This window comes from Ursus americanus, chromosome 6, assembly GCF_024610735.1.
Source record: "Ursus americanus isolate L20-20 chromosome 6, mUrsAme1.1.p, whole genome shotgun sequence".
Taxonomy (NCBI): domain Eukaryota; kingdom Metazoa; phylum Chordata; class Mammalia; order Carnivora; family Ursidae; genus Ursus; species Ursus americanus.
In genome coordinates this window covers 16,166,969-16,185,910 of record NC_142132.1, presented here as the reverse complement: position 1 = coordinate 16,185,910, position 18,942 = coordinate 16,166,969, and the positions used below count along the sequence as shown (strand labels likewise).

Sequence of the window (18,942 nt, the reverse complement as noted above, 5' to 3'; positions counted from 1 at the left end):
GAAATTCATTATACTGCTGTTAATAATAGCAAAACCACCTAAATAGCCGATTACAGGGGTGTGGTTAAATGATGATACGGATAACTGAAATAGGTTGTTGTGAGGATTAATGCTTAGAAACAGAATTTTTCTGACATGAAAAGTTAGATTTAAGTGTTTCCTCTTACCACACAGTCATTAAAATGATGTTAACCATGGGTTATTAATATGAAGAATTGTTCATGAGGTACATGAAGCATGCTAGTTATAGAAGAGATACAGGACGGCATTGTGATTAGAAGGACAGGCTCTGGAACCAACTCACCGGCTGTGAGAATCTTAGGCAAATGATTCAAACCCTCTGGTGCTTCTGATTCCTCATCTGGAAAATAATAGTATCTTCCTCAAGGAGTCATTAAGTATAAAAGAGATGAAAAATATAAAGCACTTAACACTACCTGGCATTATATCCATAAGACCTATTATTGTTGCAAAGGTTTCTTTATGAAAGAAATGAGTATGTCTGTGCATGCAAGTCTTTACATATGCGCATGAAAATTGTGGAAGGTTGGGTACCAGAATGTTAATAGTGCTCATGTCTGGCAGCATAGATGCTCTTTATTTTTCCTTTTGCATGTTTTATTTCTACTTACTACACTAAGTCTGTTTCAGATTATTTTTAATTACCATGTTTTATGTCCGTGCTTCTTAAAATGTGGCCCCCGGACAAGCAGCATCAACTTGAGAACTTATTCAAACTGCAGATTTTCAGTTCCCCACCAAGGTCTACTAAATTGGAAATTCTAGGATGGGACCCTGAAATCTGTTTTAACGAGCCCTCTAGGTAATTCAGATGCACACTCAAATTTGAGGGTTACTGTTCTAAAAATAAGAGTATAAGCCAAAATTATCAGAACAATAATTTTTCGTTAGTTTTAACATTCTGAAATCACCATTAGGAAACTGTCCACAGAAGTGAAAATGTATGGTTGAGATCTTCTAGCAGCATAATTAGTAACTCATCATTGTATGTGTAACAGAACACAGTGGTGGCTTCTAACCCTGTTTTTGCTTATTGGAAAAATGCCAGGTAAAGGTATATTAGTGGAAAATAAGGAAAATTTCTGAGTCCCCTAAAACCCCAGTAGTATGTTTACAAATGTGTTATCTGTAACTTAGGCATGGGAGATGTAGAGATGTAATTGAGCATTAAAAAAGATACTCCAAATCGCTGACCCAAATGGAACACTTGACAAGGATTAGTCCCAGACACTATTGAAGCAAAAATGCAGCTCGGGCACAGAATTCTTTTTAATGCTATTCTTATTTGCCAGATATACAGCCTAGAAACAAACACTGGACTGAAGAAGCCATAGCAAGATTTCAGATGTGCGTTGCAGGGATAAAACTCCAAGCCCGAGTGGTTGAAATCACTGGACAGGGAGTGGGAATCGAGCTCACTGATCTCTCCACTTCTTACCCCAGAATAATTAGTGATGTTCTGATTGATGAACATTTGGTTTTAAAAACTAGTTCGCCACGTAAAGACTTGACAAGTAATAGACCTGTTAGTAGACGTGATCTTCAAGTTGATGTCCTGGGGCTTCAAGGTAACATGTTTAAGCCATTGATTTGTTATTTAAATTTGTTATCTTTTGCTTTTATGGGCTGTAAAAATTTTTCTAGTCAAATGATGCAGTTTTCTGTAGGAATACATGCTTCGTGGAAATAGGTTAAAAATAGGTTACTACAATTAGTATTTATTGGGGTGCCTCGGAGGGAGCAGTTGGTTGACTCTTGGTTTCAGCTCAGGTGGTGAGAGACCTCAGGGTGGTGAGATTGAGCCCAGCTTTGTGCTCCCAGCTCAACATGGAGCCTGCTTCAGATTCTCGCTCTCCATCTCCTCGTCTGCGCCTTCCCTCCTCAACGGCTCATGCACTCACTCACTCTCTCATAAATAAATCTTTTAAAAAAAATAAAAATAGTATATATTGAAACATGGTTTTATTAAACACTGTACTCATTTTCATCGTAGTTATTGATCAGGTAGTTTTGCATCATACAGTTATGTATCCCCTAAAGTATGAATCAGTTATAAGATTTACATTAAATATATTATGGAAATGAAAATATATTACAGAAATAATACAGGAGTGCAGTAGGTCAAAGATTCTCATTCTAGATTGGACTTTTTTGTAACACTCATAGAATCCGTGAATAGATTGTTTTGTGAAAATACAGATTTTCATTTTAGGGATTTGTGAATGTTGATTCAGTTGATGAATAAATTGAGTTTATAACTGGAAGAGAATAACAACTTGATCTGTTTTATACAAGGTCTGTTTTGTATGTTTTCAGCCATCTCTTCAGCGGAGCCATGGAGGACGATAGAATTGCCAGTTAATAAAACTGTACAAGCAACCATATTAGAAATCGTAAACCCACTCTTGTTTTATGCTCTACCAAATGAGATGCCAGGTAAGAAACCAAAATTTGAGACCCATTTATGCTCATCCTTTTAACTGTATGATGAAACTGCTTATCTGAACTCTTGAGGAAATGAGAGAGAGGGGAGGCTGGTGATTTTTGTTTTATTCAGTGTTTTAAGGAAGAATTGGCCATCATAACACTACAGGCATATTTAGTTATGCAAACACATATGTGAACATGAAGGGAAAATGCCCTGCATTTAGCACCTATCCAACCCAGTTTACGGCTTTTTATAAGAAAATAGTGTCCTTAATTGCTGTATAATTTCTTGTTTAAAAATAGATACTATCACAAAAAATAGATACTATCTATATTGAAATGCATTTACAAAGCTAACCATCTATGACCTTTTGAGAAAATTTGGTATATTGAAAGAGTACTTTATAAATTAGTCTATAATCACTGTTACTATAGCTTAGAAACTTAGAGAAATGTTTTATACTCCACCTAAACCTGAAGAAAAGTAGCATATGAATGTTCTGTTGTTTCATGGAAGTTTATAATTAAGAAATCGCTTCAATATATTTGAGTTTATCCTTTGTAGTGTCAGAGTGTTAGTGCAAGTTGGTGATGGCTATTCAAAATAATTGCAGGTACTTGAAGGCTGAGAAAGTGAACCTTTGTTTCAAATTGTTAAACCACAAATTGTGGTGATACCAAGTGCTCTTAAATCTATCTCCAGTAAGAAATTAAAAATTAAATCATCATCTTTAATCAGTGTAGTGGAAAGCAGGGACTTAGGATTATTGAATCCTGATGAATTGGAAGTACTTTGTTTTATCTCATTAACTGTAACACACTTCCTGAAAAGGATACTGAAAAATTGTGAAAGTATGACTTTATAAGTTTCTGTGGTGTGAACGCACTAGTATAACCACCCTGATCTAGAAATTAGCTTTCCAGAGGCTTCCTTCTTCCCTCCCAGCATTAGATCCCTTTTGTACAAGGTAACCACGAGTGGTTTTATGTATTCTTTTTTTTTTTTTAAAGATTTTATTTATTTATTCAACAGAGATAGAGACAGCCAGCGAGAGAGGGAACACAAGCAGGGGAGTGGGAGAGGAAGAAGCAGGCTCATAGTGGAGGAGCCTGATGTGGGGCTCGATCCCACAATGCCAGGATCACGCCCTGAGCCAAAGGCAGACGCTTAACCGTTGTGCCACCCAGGCGCCCCTGTGTATTCTTAAAATATAAATGTAATTGGGTTTTTTTGAGTGATTTGATTTGACACTGTTTTTGTATACTGTCTAACCAGTAGCATTGAAAACTTCTTCACGAAAGATTGCTTTTTTTATGTTTCAGAAGATCAGGAAAGATTGTGTGTATTGACAGCTGAATTGTTAGAATATTGCAATAGTCAGAAAAGCCGAGTGTCTTATAGACCCAGAATTGGAGATGCGTGCTGTGCCAAATATACAAGTAAGGTCCTTTTAAATAAAACATTAAAGGGGAAATTTTTTGTTCTCTTTTACATGAAATCCTGTGTATTTTGTTAGGTGCGCATTTTGTTTTGTTAAAAACAAGGTGGTTGTAGGTTTAATTCACATGCTGGGGTCATCCAGCTTTTCTGTTCTGTAACCATAGATTATATTTAGGTAATGATATAGGTAGTTATCTACAAGCTTGTCAGTACTTTGAGATAATCAGCTCTAGATAACTCTCCTGTATGTGGTGGACCAATAACATATTTATATATGGAGGAGTTGCAAATAATTTATAGAACTTTATGAATGTACTAAAAAAGGAATAAATGCTTCAAAAAGTCAGACTTGTTGAATCAGGTACACTTAACCATAGTCCTGTTGTTTAATGTTTCATGTTAACAAATTTCTTTTAGTGAGTGAATATTCTTGGGCAGAAATTTGGGGAATTGCTGAGTCAAAGGATATAAGTTGTTTTGTAAGTTCCAGAAGCATATCATTCCGTAGGCATCTTAAAGAAATGTCCATATGTGCCAAAAGTTTGTGAGTGGGCCAATTTCATCTTCCTCTTGCTAGCAACGGATTTGAAATGCTTTCAGTCTGTTGTCCACATAGAGTTCATTTAAAAAAATTTTTAATTTAAATTTAGATTTACAGTTAAATGTATTATGTTTAGTTTTTCTTTTGTATGATAAGTGGATCTACACTTTCCCTCCCTTTCTTCCTGATAGAAATATGTCACAATTTTTGGTTAGATAAGTATTCTTTCTTTATTGGAATTGCATGAACACTGTTGACAGCCTAGCCACGTGGTGCACTATGACATAGGAGATACATGGTTACATATCTCTTTTGCCTTTGTTGTTGTTGTTAGTACTCTTCTGTATACTTTCACTGATTATCTCAGTTCTCTGCATTGGTGCAGAGTCTCCTAGTGAAACCTCCTGTACTTTATCAGCTTTTATTACGTTGCCAGCACTTGCAGCCTCTGACATCCTAGCCAGCCTGCTTGTCCTCCAGACGTGAGCCACACCACGTCTGGGGTGGTTTCCACACCACTCCCTTGGATTTCACAGATTTCTCTCCCATCCCACCATGTTTTCTGTTTCTTCCTCCCTCATCTCACCTTGTTTTCTGAAATCCTTACTTTGGATTTATTCCAATATTTGGGTAGATCCCATCCTCCAGAAACTGAGAAAAGATGTGTGTAAGATAAATTTTCTGTTATCTCCCCATGTTTTCCCATGTTTGAAAAACGTCTTTATTCTACCCTCGTAGTTAATTGAGAGGTAGCCTCGATACAGAATTCTAGATTGGAAATCATCTTTGCCTTAAAATTTTAAAGGCATTGCTTTTTTTTTTTTTTTAAATTTTTTATTAAGGGAATCTCTGTACCTAGCATGGGGTTCGAAGTCACAACCGCAAGATCAAGAGCTCAAACTCTACCAACTGAGCCAGCCAGGTGCCCCGCTTTTATTGTTTTTTAAAGCTGTTGATGTTGCTGGTCAAAAGAGAGGTCATTTAGACTCTCCAAACTTTGTACGTATTTTTTCCCCTTTCTGGAACTTTTAGTAATCTCTTCATTCCATGTTTTGAAATTCACGATGTGACCTGGTATTAGTCTTCACCATTGTGTTGGGCACTTCTAGTGGGTGAGCCCTTAAGTCTAGGAATTGATGAGCTTCAGTTTTGAGAAAGTTTTCTGAATTTTTTTTATTCCCTTTCATTTTCTGTTCTGTTAGAAACTCCAGATATTCTTTTTTTTTTTTTTTTTTTTTAAGATTTATTTATTTTGGAGAGAGCACAACGGGGAGGGGCAGAGGAAAGAGTGAGAGAAAATCTCACGCAGACTCCCCACTGAGCATGAAGTCCCACACTGGGCTCGATCTCAAGACACTGAGATCATGACCTGAGTTAAAAATCAAGAGTCGGATGCTTGACTGACTGAGCCACCCAGGTGTCCCAGGAACTCCAAATATTCTAATGTTGGACTTGAAACTCTTCTGCTAAGTTTCCTCTTTTCTCTTTCACCTTTTGTGCTTATTTTTTCAAGAGAGTTACTCAGTTTTATCTTCCAGTTTATTGAGTGTTTCACTTCTGATACCACATCTTTAGTTTCAATAGCTTTTTTGTCTTCTCAAGTCTGTGTCTTTAATACTGACTTGCTCTTATTTCAAGGAGGGACGGCAATTCGGGGATGTTGATATCATTCTTCTAATTGTCGCTGTCTTCTCCCTGTTTCTTTGAGTTCCTATTTGTTTTGGTCTTCTCTATCATGTTGGAAATTTTCTTCAAGTGTCTGGTGATCCCGTGCTGTTCACTTCTGAGGGGGCACTTAGAAGTTGATTGGAAGCTTCTTTGTGGGCAGAGCTTGTGCACCGGTGGCCTTCCCTGTTGGGTGATGGGGCCCTGCCATTTCACTGGGGACTCTTGCTTGTTGGTATTTTGAAGTGCATTTCCCTTGGGATGGTTGTCTTCTGCTTGGTGTGTATAGCTTGCCCGACAGTGTTCTTGGTAAACAACTTCCTCTGCACTGCCTCATGTTTCTGAGTCCAGTAGTCTATCTGGTTCATCCTCTCTGGAGAAGAAACCTCTAGTCTTCTGCCCTTGAGTAGGAGCAGATGCCTTGAAATGGGGTGGGCATTCTAAGCTTTGTTAAAACACGTGAACATAAAACTGATCATCCTCTTCAGCAACTTTAAATTAAGTATTATATGTAAATGTGTTTGTAAACGATAGTCTATTCAGTTGTCTTGGGAAGTAAGTCTGCTTTCTTTACCCAGTCCTCATTTTCAGCTCCATCCTTTACTATTACTTTGGAATGCATTAATTATTAGGACTTGGGGATTTCAGATGCAAAGGAAGATGCTGGTTTGCTTCCCCATAGCCAGCTTTGGTTGAGCTCTGCTAAATCATTTCCATTCCTGCCATCTGCTTTCCAGCTTCCAATATTAAACTGTCGTCTCTCTTGTCCTCTATCCTTGTGGTTGTGTGCCATTTTCTTTTTAATCATGTAATTGTCTTTTTAGTAGGATCTGGAAGAAGTGGAGGTGATGCTTGTGTTTCATCTGGACTCTAACCTGAAATGTTGGCATGAATTTCTCACTAATGTAAATGTAACTGTGAATAACCATCTTAAGGGAGGGCAGGGGTCATTTCATGTGACTTCCTGCCTGAGACTCCACTATATTTTCAGGTGATGACTTCTGGTACCGTGCCATTGTTCTGGGGACATCAGATGCTGATGTGAAAGTACTCTATGCAGACTACGGAAACATTGAAATTCTGCCTCTTTCCAGAGTGCAGCCAATTTCCACCAGCCACCTGGAGCTTCCTTTCCAAATTATTAAATGTTCACTTGAAGGTAGGCAGTTAAGTCACTTTCCAAATGGGATATCTGTGTGATTTTTTTTGTTTTCCTCCTCTTTTATAGCCCCATGTCTGAATCAAATGGGCATTGCAGTAACTGCCCAGATTTCTAAATATCAAGCAGAGTTTGCAAAAAAAAAAAAAAAAAAAAAATCCGTATCTTTCATCCCTTATTTCAGTCTCACAAAAATTACATTGTTACCCACTGTTGTTTGGGGATTGTGTCTGGCCCCAGGTTGCACAGCTAGAAATGGCAGAGCCAGGGGAGCTGGGCCATCTGACCCTTACCTGAGAGCCTGTCTGCTCTGTCACGGTGCTCTCTTGAGAGACCAGAGATGACACCATTTGGGACGATTGGCTGTGTACTGTATCTGCACATGTTTAGCCCTTCGGTTGGTGTTTGAATAAAGCGAATGGGAGTGCTAAAGTAGCTTTTTACCCTTACCCCTGATCTCATTACCTAGTGGTCCCAGCAGAGAAGAGCTCATGCACTGCCTCGTAGTCTGCTTTGGTTTTGACTTGGGGAGAGAGTTGGAAAATTTTATTGTTTGCTTCTCCCATTATAACGTAATCCGTCCATGGCAGCAGACAGTTGTCTGCTTATGCCCTCTAGACCCAGATTAGTGCTTGACACATAATAGGGATCAGTGAATATCTATTGAGTGATTTTTTTTTTTAATGCAACAGCAATCGTATATCAAAGCATACCTACGCCCAGCTAAAGTGAGACTTTCGTTTATTGTCTTTAGACGATATATATGTAAATGTTTATCTTTTTTTAAGGGACTCGAAGATTAATATTCAGTTGTTTTCCCAGGACTAATGGAATTGAACGGAAGCTGTTCTCAATTAGTAATAGAACTACTAAAAAATTTCATGTTGAATCAGAGCGTAATGCTTTCTGTAAAAGGAATTATCAAGAATGTCCATACAGTGTCGGTTGAGAAATGCTCTGAAAATGGTACTATCAATATAGCCGAAAAGCTGGTGACATATGGTCTGGCAAAAAACATCACATCTAAAAAGCAAAGTGCTTTAAGTACAGGTATTTTTTTCAAGTTTAATTAATGACAGATGTAAGTGTAATTAAGAACAGATGTAATCAACGTAGGTGACCTGGTGTTTCTTACTCTCTGTGGTCACGTTCCCTTCATCCTCCCCCTTTACAAATCCAGTGGCAAGGTGCGACTCATATTGCCACCTCAGGGGACCCGCTGGGTAGACGCAGGCCTCCCAGGCCAGATTTTCCTTAGCTTAGGCTGAGCAGCATTGCTGATCTCATTGGTGATAGCATTGATGCTGAGAGCTTTAGAAATGTCTAGCATTCAGAATTACTTCCAGCTTACTTTCAATCCTGAGATTGAAAGTAATAGGAGTTTGTATTTTTGAGATTGGATCTTATGGATATCTTATAAGGTGATTATTTGGCAGACCTACCCTTGGCCAAAGAAATATCCCATATATGATAGGCAAAAGACTTAAATCTTGGAGACGGGGGTATTCATTTGGTGAAACGCAGGGTGCAGTAGAAGAGGATATTAAAGCCCAAATGAGAAGTTAATTGGTCAAGTCCTTTAAAGTTCGAACCCGTGCATAAGGGGCAGAGCTGTGGATATTCAGACTCCGCAGTTCTTTTGTTAGTTATGGTGTATGTTCTCTAATGGCTTGTTGTGTTTGCCTTTAGAAAAGACATGCAGGATGAATTGCTGTTGCACAGAGTTACAGAAACAAGTGGGTAGAATTTCCTTGAAGTGAAATTGTACTCCTTAAATTTTTAGAAATGAAATAATACTATTTTTCTTCACCCATAGGTTGAAAAACATGAACAGATTCTTCTCTTCCTCTTAAACAATCCAACCAATCAAAATAAATTTATCGAAATGAAAAAATTGTTAAAAAGTTAAGTAAGTTAAATTTGATGTTTTCTCCACTTCAACAGGACATCTCTAGGCTTGTCAGGGTAGAACTGATGACGTGTTCTTTGTTTTGTGACCTGATGATCTGAGCTCTGGTTGTAATGTTTTTGCTGTCTTCCTAGGTTTAATTGTATAATCTTACTTTGGCTCTGCTAATGGGACCTAGTCCAGGGGTGTTCAGGTGCAACCACTCACCTTACTGTTGTTTGATTCTGAATGCCCATGTTATTGATAACGTGGAGGGACTTGTAAAAATTGTTGAGATAAAGCTTTGCCTCACATTCTTTGTGTCTAGATATGAAATTAACCCACTTGTTCATGCTGCTATAAAAATGTTTAGGGCTTTTTCTGAAAGAAGATTAGAGAAAGAGCACATGGAGGTGGGATGGGGAGGGGTAGAGGGAGAGAGAGATTCTCAAGCAGATGCCCCACTGAGCACAGAGCCCAACACAGGGCTTGATCTTACAATCATGACCTGAGCCAAAACCAAGAGTCGGACGCTCAACCCAGGCACCCCTGGTTAGCACTTTCTGTGAAGAGGTTCTAAAGGGCCAAGAATGGAAAATGGGCTGCACTGATAGTGTACTTCATTTCCAAACGAAACCTGCTCTGCTTTGGCTGTGGTGCTTCTAGTGCTTACAAACAATAATCTTGAGTTTTAAGCAACAGTTCCCCCTGGTTTTTTTACTGCCTGGGATGCTTTGCTCCAGAACAGCCCTCGGAAGGTACTTTGTGATCTGTAGCCAATTACAATTTCTGATGAAAATGAAACTGTCCTTCCTGCCTTGTCTAATTGATATAATTCCAGCCAAAAGCAGGGGATCTTTTGATTTCCTTCATCCTTGCACTCTTGTGGCTGAAGCACAGCCTGTCAGCCCCCCTGCAAGTCGAGCTCTGGGTGGGTGGTACCGCCCTCTGCAGGCATGGGGGACCTCAAGCGGGGGCCCGCTGTGTGAACGGAGGCATCCTCTCCGTGTGGTAATGCAGTTGTGTTGTTTGTTTCTAAGAAAGTACAACTGAATTCCAAGTGTCATTAATGCTACAGCAACAGTTTTGAGCCTCCTGATATATTTTCTTTACAAGATTTGTGTTATTTCTAATAAATGCTGACTTATGTTGCAGTTACTACCTTCAGTCCTTGTTAATAACATTCAGTTTCAATACTGACTGCTGTCTTGTGTACTTGAGTTTAGAAATATGAAATTAAAAATTTAAAAGTAAGGTAAAATCTTTAATGACTTCATAGATTAAGGGACATGCAATGACATGACATAAATTCTGGAATTTAGTCCTAGCACCAAATCATCATAGTTTTTATTTGTGTCTTTTTCATAAGGGTTCTGAGAGTGCTAACACAAGATGAAAGCTAGATTTTCTTTTGTTTCTACATAGATTGAAGAACTTGCTTTAAAAAAAAAACAACTTGATTTAAAGCATAGTAGTTGAACTGGCTTTTCCTTTACTGTGGAAATACATATTTTATCCACATTTGAATATAGAAAAACCTTATATATTATTTTAAAAGCATTTGAACATCTAGTCACATATTTATTCGTCACAATACTCCCGAAAAGAAAGCAGACCCCATTTTATAGATGAGGCTGAGACTACGAGAGGTTGCATGGCTGCACAAGATCTCTCTCTCTCTCTCTCTCTCTCTCTCTCTCACACACACACACACACACACACACACACACACACACGGAACCAGTTCTTAGAACCCAGGCTGCTCTCTCTCTGCTACAGTGTCCTTAGATAAGTTCTGGAGGGCACAGAACCCCAAGGAGTTATATTAGAAAAAATTACACACATGGTTGCTTAAGCATGCTTGCTTCATTGTGGTGAAAGTATAGTTGAATATTTACCCTCTTAAATTGTTCTTCCTAGATACAGAGAAAATACGTTTCAAATGGAAGTGTTTAGTCTCTCCTGGAGAAATTTGTTAATAACTGTAAAATTGCCCCACTAGGAGTGCTATGGTGATGAGAACAGAAAACTGTTATCTGTGGCTCAGACGTGATAAATAAATACTTCAACACACACGTTAACAGAAAATTTTCCATCTGAAGGAGAGCGCAGCTGTGTTTTACATTGATCGAGGGGAGTACAAATGGCTGTAGCTAATATGCAGCCCCGGTGGGGAGGTGTGTGAATGACTTGAACGTGCTACTTTCGGTTAAAAGTGACTGTTGGGTTTGAGATAGAAATTAAGAGCCATAGTGATGGAGTTTGTATAGAAGGCATAACGAGAGTTGATTCTTCTCTTTCAGAAGCAGTGTCTCTCAGAGATGAACACTTAGGAGAAAGGAGACCTCGAAGGCTGGACTTAAAGACAGCACAGCTACTGTGTCTTTGTTGGCTGGGAAGGCTGTCTCCTGTGCCTCCGTTTTTGTTTGCTTGCTGCTCTTCTGTTAGGTTGGATAGTTTTATTTTTCCCTCTGAGTTCTTCCTCCCAAATAAGTCTTGCATGAAAGTTTCATAGCACATTCATGGGGGATGTTGGGAAGGGATGCACAGAGGCTTTCTACTGTATATATAAATTTTTAGGACTTAAAGTACTGAAGAAAATACGGCTCCATGTTAGTAGCAGATAAAGCTAGTTGATAGTTGTGTAGGAGTTTTATTTTTTTTGGATTTTTCTGTACGTTTGGCATATATCATAATAAAACGTGCCCCGCTCTCCCTGTCCTCCTCTGCCTCTTCCACTTAATAAATGTTCTTTGGCTTGTTGTTGCTTCGGTCCTGGCTCTTCTTTTCCTGTCCACTCTAAGCTCATCAGCTGCTTTCTCTCCATCCTAACTTGGACCTCTTTGCCTTTGGCCTCTGGGCACAGGGTCTGCCCTTGGGCTCTCAGCCACTCCAAGGGGAAGGAACTTTCTCTTTTCTGCTCCTGCCATCCATACCCTTCAAATCTGTAGCCACTTAGACTTTGTTATTGTAGGTAGAACTTATATTTCCCGAAGTACAAATACAGTTAACAATGTAAGTTAAAAATTGAAGTTAGAGTATATATTTTTCTTGAAGCACATAAAGTAATCTTAGTTTCTTCTAAACTCACATGTGCAGAATTATGGACCAGCTGACTTTCCTGCTAACCTGTATATTTCTGTTTGGGAATTTTTCCATGTTTTAAGTATCAGACTCTGATAACCTAAGATGTCGTCACCAACTCAAGAAATTAAAGACTTTTTTTTTCTTTTACTGGTAACGTGTCAGCCAGATTAAATGGAATTTTTCCTCATGTAAAAAGTTCAAATATTGATGTGCTTTTATTGGATGAAAATGATGTGCTTTGCTCAAAATCCTTTCATTTTTTTTCAGCCTTGTGTTCTCATGGCCACTGTTTTTGCTAACTTTTCTGTACATACTAGGAGCACAGGATGCTTAGTTTGTTCATTTTCAGTTTAATTCCAGCCACCATGAAAACGCAGATGAAAACTGGAATCACAAAATTGGCCTTTTCATTTGTGGGACGTTAGAGAAGCAAGTCGAAGAACACATAAAAAAAAATCTAAGTCACAGTTTCTCAGATTCCAAGGTTTTATATGCTCCTGGAAATTTGAATACAGAGTTTAATTATTATTATTATTTTTAAAGATTTTATTTATTTATTTGACAGAGATAGAGACAGCCAGCGAGAGAGGGAACACAAGCAGGGGGAGTGGGAGAGGAAGAAGCAGGCTCATAGCGGAGGAGCCTGATGTGGGGCTCGATCCCATAACGCCGGGATCACGCCCTGAGCCGAAGGCAGACGCTTAACTGCTGTGCCACCCAGGGGCCTCTGAATACAGAGTTTAATTAAATGGAGTTTAATATCTGGTGGTTCAGCTCTTTGTCTTGTTCCCCAGAAGAGACTAATGCTATCTATAGCACTAGATTCACAAGTAGAGATCTGGATTAATTTTATAGAATCCTCTATTGGACCTACTTTAGCATTATTAACATGATTCAAGTATTGATTGACCTCTCTCTGCTTGCCTGGGATCAAGGTAGGTGTGCTGTGTTTATTGTTTATTAGGGTCGTGAATGATCTATCACACCTGCAGATTTTGGTGTCCAGTTTTCCTCAATCGTGTAGTCCAGTCAGATAAGTACAATATTGCTGAAGCTGTATAACCAAACAAATTATTCCTTGGCAGACACCATGTAAATATTGAGATAAAGTTGTGTGTAGAGGTTTATTCAATATGCCTTTTCTTTTGGTAGAATTCTTTTGCCTGGGGCAACTAGAAATGTAAAAGTCACAGAACTGTGAATGAGGGTCACTGATATGCTGAACTTGAGCTCTCCTGCTGTGTAGTAAGGGCTCCAGAAGACGAAAACCAGGAGGCGAGGATCCTTATCTGAGGGCCCTAAACAGATTCCGGGAGAGGAATTAAGTGATCATGAGGCTTGCTGCCTGGCGGCTGACAGCCCAGAGCAATAAACCATTAGTGTAACTGGTGGGCTCATCACTGACACAACTGGGGCTGGGACTGGGCAAATTGATCCCTTCTGGGGCGGGTGGGAGAGTAACCCCGAGGCTGCTTACCAGTTCAGGTGGTTCTGTAGCTGGTCAGGCACCCAAGCAGCATTTACTCATTAAACATGATTCTCAAGGATGGTTTATGCTTTGTTTTTCCAGATGAAAGGAATTGGAGGACAGGCTGTGGTTCCAAACAGGCAGTTTTAAGAGTCCTAGGGTGATTTTGCTTTACCAGAATTAAATGGAGGTTCAGTTACAGTAGGACGACTGCGTGTCTGTCTGCACGGGGCGGGAGCGGCAGAGCCTCACCAAAGATCTGCTGACATGTTTTCTGAGGCCCTGCATGTTGTTCAACTTCCCGCTTAGGCACTGCTGTCCATCTTCCCTGGGAAGCCTCTTCAACATCAACTGTAGCTTTAGGATAACCCAAAATTGGTTTCATTGAAGACCTGAGCTGCCCAGGCCTAGCCATTTTCCTGCGCTTTCCTTTTTACCTTGAGACCCTGAGGTGATGCCACTTTTAAGACCTTGTAGTGATAACCCTTCTAGGAAGTGAGGCCGACTGAGGCTTATTGTAAATCAGAAGCCCTTCTCCCCCCAGGTGTGTGCCCAAATTCCTTTCAAAATGCATTCAGCAAACACAGTAAGGCAGTCATCCATGTGTGAAGACGGAAGATAGAAAATTTGGAAGTATTGGCAGTTCGAAGGAGTAGAGTGCTTACATGGTTTTGGCTGTTGATCGAATGAATGATGTTACCCAAGCCCTTGCCTTTGGAGATATCCCATGTTTCCTTGACTCAGCCAGAAAGCATCCCATTTCCCGGAAGCAAATCCAATAACCTTGTGTGTGATTCTTCTCACTGTCTTAAGGAGTTGGGTGGTATGCTTTAACCTTTAGAGCAGTTGGTATCTACCCCAAGCCTAAGGGTCTCTGGCTTTGAGATGCAGTATTTCTGTTCGTGTCCCCTTGCCAAAATGTGTTCTCTCATTGCCTTGGCTCCATGGTTTTTGCTCTGGCTTAATGTGCTGCCTGTGGAGCACTCGAGAATCAGACCCTTTTCCTCTCAGATGCTTTCTTGGCCATTTCAATATGCACTGTTTCCTCCTCTTTCACTTCTCTAGAGGGTTCTGGGAAGTCCACGTTTGCAGCTCTGTATCCTTCTTTGGGTCTTTTCATACATGTTCCACCTTGCTTTCATCATTTGACAGGCTAGGTACAAGGAATTTGGGGCTTCCACATATTTGGGAACGATTGCACTCATGAACCTTTAATTTTGTAGGCCAGAAAACTGAGCAAACGTTAAGCATCTTTGCTCTGTCACAAAGCCAGTAGGCAGGAGAGCTGGATCGGGAACCCCGGATTCCTTCACTTCCAAAGAGGTGGTCATTCCACAACACTGGGTGTCACCCGCTATGTACTCCTGAGTGCCGAAGTCCCCAGTTAATCTCTGCACGAAACTCCTAGTCTTCATGCCTTGTGTGTTCCCCGAGACCTGCTGTACAGGGCAGCTCAACATTGTGAAAAGGCACTTATGCATAGAGTTAGCAAGAATTGGGGCTGCAAAGAGGAAGAAGGTAAGTCGTTGGAAGCAAGGGGCTCACAAACTCTTTGGAATGATGGTTCTTCACAATGCCTTATTTTTTAAATGTTCACAAAGGAGGGCTTGCTGTGAATGACAGGAGTAGCTGCCCAGCTTCTCTTCGTGTAAAAAGCCTCCACCCTTTCCACTCTCCATAGCCTGAGCCACCTGCCTTTCCCTCCTCCCTGCATGTTCATCTGCTAGGTCTGACAGGCATCTGGGGCAGGCTGTACTTTGATGTGAAGGAGTTTGAAGCAACTGGTATCTCCACCAGTATGTATAGTTTTAGCCTTTTACTTCTTAACCATGGAATGAAAATGTGGAATGTCCCCTCCAATTAAAGCCATGAAACTGCCAGGAACATCCAGAATTGAAATTTGACTTGTCTGAGGTAAACCTGATTAGGTAAAGGTATGCTGGTAAATGTTAGCTTAGCAACCAATCACAATCACAACAGTGGAGGAGAGGGCTGTCTGCTGGGAAATATCCACTTTGGGCAGGACTTGGTCTGCCCTTCTCAAACCCCTGGAGTGTCACAGGCCACACCACATGTGGTTAGACACTTAAGGCTAGTCCAAACTGGGATGTGCTATACATATAAAATATAGGATTCTAAAGACTTTGTATAAAATACCTATTTTATGTTGTTTACACAAGATATTTGGGATCTTCTGGGTTAATAGTTCACCTGTTCCTTTCTACTTCTTAAATGTGGCTACTGGAACATTTAAAATGACCTATTTGGCTTGCATTGTATTTCAATGAGACCATGCCTGTTCAGATGTAGAGGACCCCCCTCCTTCCACCAAGCATTTAGACCTGCTAAGTTCCCCTGCATGGGTGCTCCCGCGTTGCTTATGCTGCTGCGTTTTTACAGTAGGGTGCTCGGTGTTACTGGAAGGAATTAGGTGAAAAGTCCTTTTCTCCCCCACTTCTGTGAAGTTGGCAACACGTATGTACCACAGGTCACTTTCACTGGAAGCTTAATGTTAGGAGTGTTGGAAACCAACTGAGAAATTGAAATGTTTTTAGAATTTTTTTTAAAGATATTGAGAGCGAGAGCACAAGCGGGGAGGAGAGGGAAAAGCCGGCGCTCTGCTGAGCAGGGAGCCCAATGTAGGGCTCCATCCCAGGACCTTGGGATCATGACCCGAGCCAAAGGCAGACGCTTAACCAACTGAGCCACCCAGGTGCCCCTAGAATTTTTTTAAGAAGGAAAAGCTTAAAAAAAATTTATTAGTCTATGGAACTGACATTTACAAGAATAATGGGGGAGGGGTATGGAAAGAGGAAACAGGCTGATATTCCTGGAGGGCAGTTTGACAATACACATGAACAGCCTTAAATTGCATATATCCTATAGTCCAGAAATTTACCTTTTTGCAGTTTACTCCAAGTAATTGGACAAAAACGGATATCTAATTGTGTGATAAAAAGTTAATGTCCAACAATAGGTTAAATACATTAGGACGTTAAGTAGTGGCTAAAAGCATAGATGTTCAAGAAGAGAAATAGAAGAGCTGGTTATGTTACAGTGTGTACGGTCTGAACTGAAAATGTAAATTTTTATGTAAATTTACTGGGAGAACATACACCCAATAACAGTGATTATCTCTTGGTGGTGGAATAGGTGTGGTTCTGCAAGTTCCTTACTGGCATTTTCTTTTTTTGCAATGAGCACACGTGCAATGACACTTTACTGGTGAAGTGTGAAAACTATAGATTATGCAGGAATAGCCAACATTTATTTAGCACTTTATATAGGCATTGTGCCATTTTGCTTGCTGGCGTCTGATTTTTAAAAATTCAGCACCTGTTGACTTAATCGAGGACGCCCTGCCAAAAAGGCCTGCTTATTACCTCCCACCTGCAATAATTGCACAGGCAGGTAAACGGCATTTGCCATGACAAACAGAAGCGGTGCCAAAGTCAACATTTTCGCATGGGTCTGAGCAATGAAGCCTGCGGAGTCCACAGCGGGAGGCACGGTGTTCCCCGCTCCACCCCTCAGAGACCGGGAGACCCGCGCAGAAGTAAGTACTTATATTTGCCCACCCGGCCAACGCGGTGTTAAAACGCGAGAAAGGATGCGGGCCCAGTTCCCAGAAGCGCTTGATGCACCTCCCACGGCCCGCGCCGCGCTCGCCGCCACCCTTCCGCGAAAGCTACAGGTGTCCCACGTGGCTTCCACCCCGGGCGCCCCTCCTGCGGGCCTGCAGCGCCCCCTGGCCCGAGCCGAGCCCGAGGGCCAGCACAGCGGCCTCGGCGCCCGCGTCCCGCCGTGCGCTCCCAGCCGCGCTTGCTTGTCCCGGTGAGTCAGAGCTCGAGCCATCTCTGCGCCGCCAGGACCCGCGCGCCCCGGGCCCCGCCAGCGGCCTCGGCAGGGGCACCGATTACTCGTTTGCGCTCTGGGAGTGGGGATGCTCGGCCCTCAGCCGTCCTTTCCAGTAGCGCGGACCTCCTGCGGCCCCGCGTGGACTCGGCGGCGGGGCGGCGTTGCGGGCTTTGTTAGGCTTTGTTTGCGCCGCACCTGAGCTCGGCTGCGAGGCCCGAGCGCTTCTGGGGGAAGCCGGCGTCCCGGGGAAGAGCGCACCTGGCGCACGCCCCCTCCGGGCTCGCCACCAAACGCCCGGGGAGAGCCGGCCGGGGTCTTGGGACGGGGCGTGCGGCGTGCCCAGGAGCGGCCTCTCCCTTGTCCCCAGCACGGGGTCGCAAAGCCAAGGGGCGCGGAGCACAGGTAAGGGAACGGGGCTCGGTGGCTGTGGGTGGAGGAGGGAACCACGTTTTAAACCTGCCCTGCTTGGCACAGTCGCGGTCTCTTAACCTGGAGGCTGCTGAAGGGGTCTCGCCTTTTTAATAAATGTTTTGGGAACATGCCCCAATCTCCCTCCCGCCTTTTTTAGGGCATATGCAGGTGTTAAGGTGACTCCTGCCCAATTTTCTCAGCAGTGGCGTGCCCCCAGCGGAGCCTCTGCAAGCAGAGCCCTAGAAGGACCTGTTGCCCAGAGACTTGCCCCTGGGCGCTGGTAAGTCTAGGGGGATTTGTACTTGTGGTGATTTCGCATACTGGGATCCCCCACCCCACCTGCTTCTTGCATTTCTCCTTCTGAGGGGCTGTGCACTTGGCCACTGGCTGGGAGAGTAAATGGAAGGGGTCTCAGAAACGCACTTTTGAAACTTGCCAGGTGGCATCGACTTAAAAACATGGTGGGCACCCAGGCAGAAAAGGGAGGAGGCACCCTCCCGCCCCTGTGAATTCCGTGGCTCTCCACCCAGGAGGGGCCTTTCAGTGGGGACACCTGCGGTGTGTTTGGTGTCTTGGAACTGAATGATCAGAACCTGTGCGACTTTCATATGAGGTTCTTTAACCCCCCCCCCACTTTAACTGTTTTATAATTTCAGATGTAAAAATTCAAGGTCTATTTGGCTTCTGTTGTGACATTATATTAGGAAATGTGCGTTTGTTGAGAGAGTCGGAAAAGAGAAGGAACAAGTCGGAAATGTCTGAGGTACCACTACACTTGGCAAAGCCACAGGAGTAAATTCGTAGGTGCTGTGGGCTTCAGCAGCCTGCAGCCGTTCTCTTCTTGTCGCTGATGGGGGTACAAGGCTCCACGGGCTGTTCTTCACCTAGGATATGGTCCTTACTCTTCCTTTGTCCATCCCAGAACTCTCTCTTGATGGTATCAGAATTTTCCATAAGAGGGGCCCAGACAAATCCT

General features: G+C 42.0%; 2 protein-coding genes across 5 annotated transcripts in view; both read left to right on the top strand.

The window, feature by feature from the left end:
* Positions 1 to 12,387, top strand: part of TDRD1 (tudor domain containing 1) — a 49,752-nt gene extending 37,365 nt beyond the window's left edge. For 2 of the 3 annotated variants that reach the window (XM_087862691.1, XM_087862689.1), the window contains exons 19-26: positions 1,314 to 1,589; positions 2,338 to 2,457; positions 3,772 to 3,888; positions 7,087 to 7,254; positions 8,077 to 8,304; positions 8,944 to 8,990; positions 9,071 to 9,163; positions 11,446 to 12,387. In XM_087862691.1, coding sequence (XP_087718817.1) covers positions 1,314 to 1,589; positions 2,338 to 2,457; positions 3,772 to 3,888; positions 7,087 to 7,254; positions 8,077 to 8,304; positions 8,944 to 8,990; positions 9,071 to 9,163 — 1,049 coding nt within the window. In that variant the 3' untranslated portion in view covers positions 11,446 to 12,387. The remainder of the gene's footprint in view (positions 1 to 1,313; positions 1,590 to 2,337; positions 2,458 to 3,771; positions 3,889 to 7,086; positions 7,255 to 8,076; positions 8,305 to 8,943; positions 8,991 to 9,070; positions 9,164 to 11,445) is intronic. The other variant, XM_087862690.1, reaches the window with a different exon arrangement.
* Positions 12,388 to 18,129: 5,742 nt separating this feature from the next.
* Positions 18,130 to 18,942, top strand: part of VWA2 (von Willebrand factor A domain containing 2) — a 45,084-nt gene continuing 44,271 nt past the window's right edge. Inside the window, exon 1 of one of the 2 annotated variants that reach the window (XM_045803193.2) lies at positions 18,130 to 18,246. The gene's annotated coding sequence lies outside the window, so the exon portion shown is untranslated. The remainder of the gene's footprint in view (positions 18,247 to 18,942) is intronic. The other variant, XM_087862688.1, reaches the window with a different exon arrangement.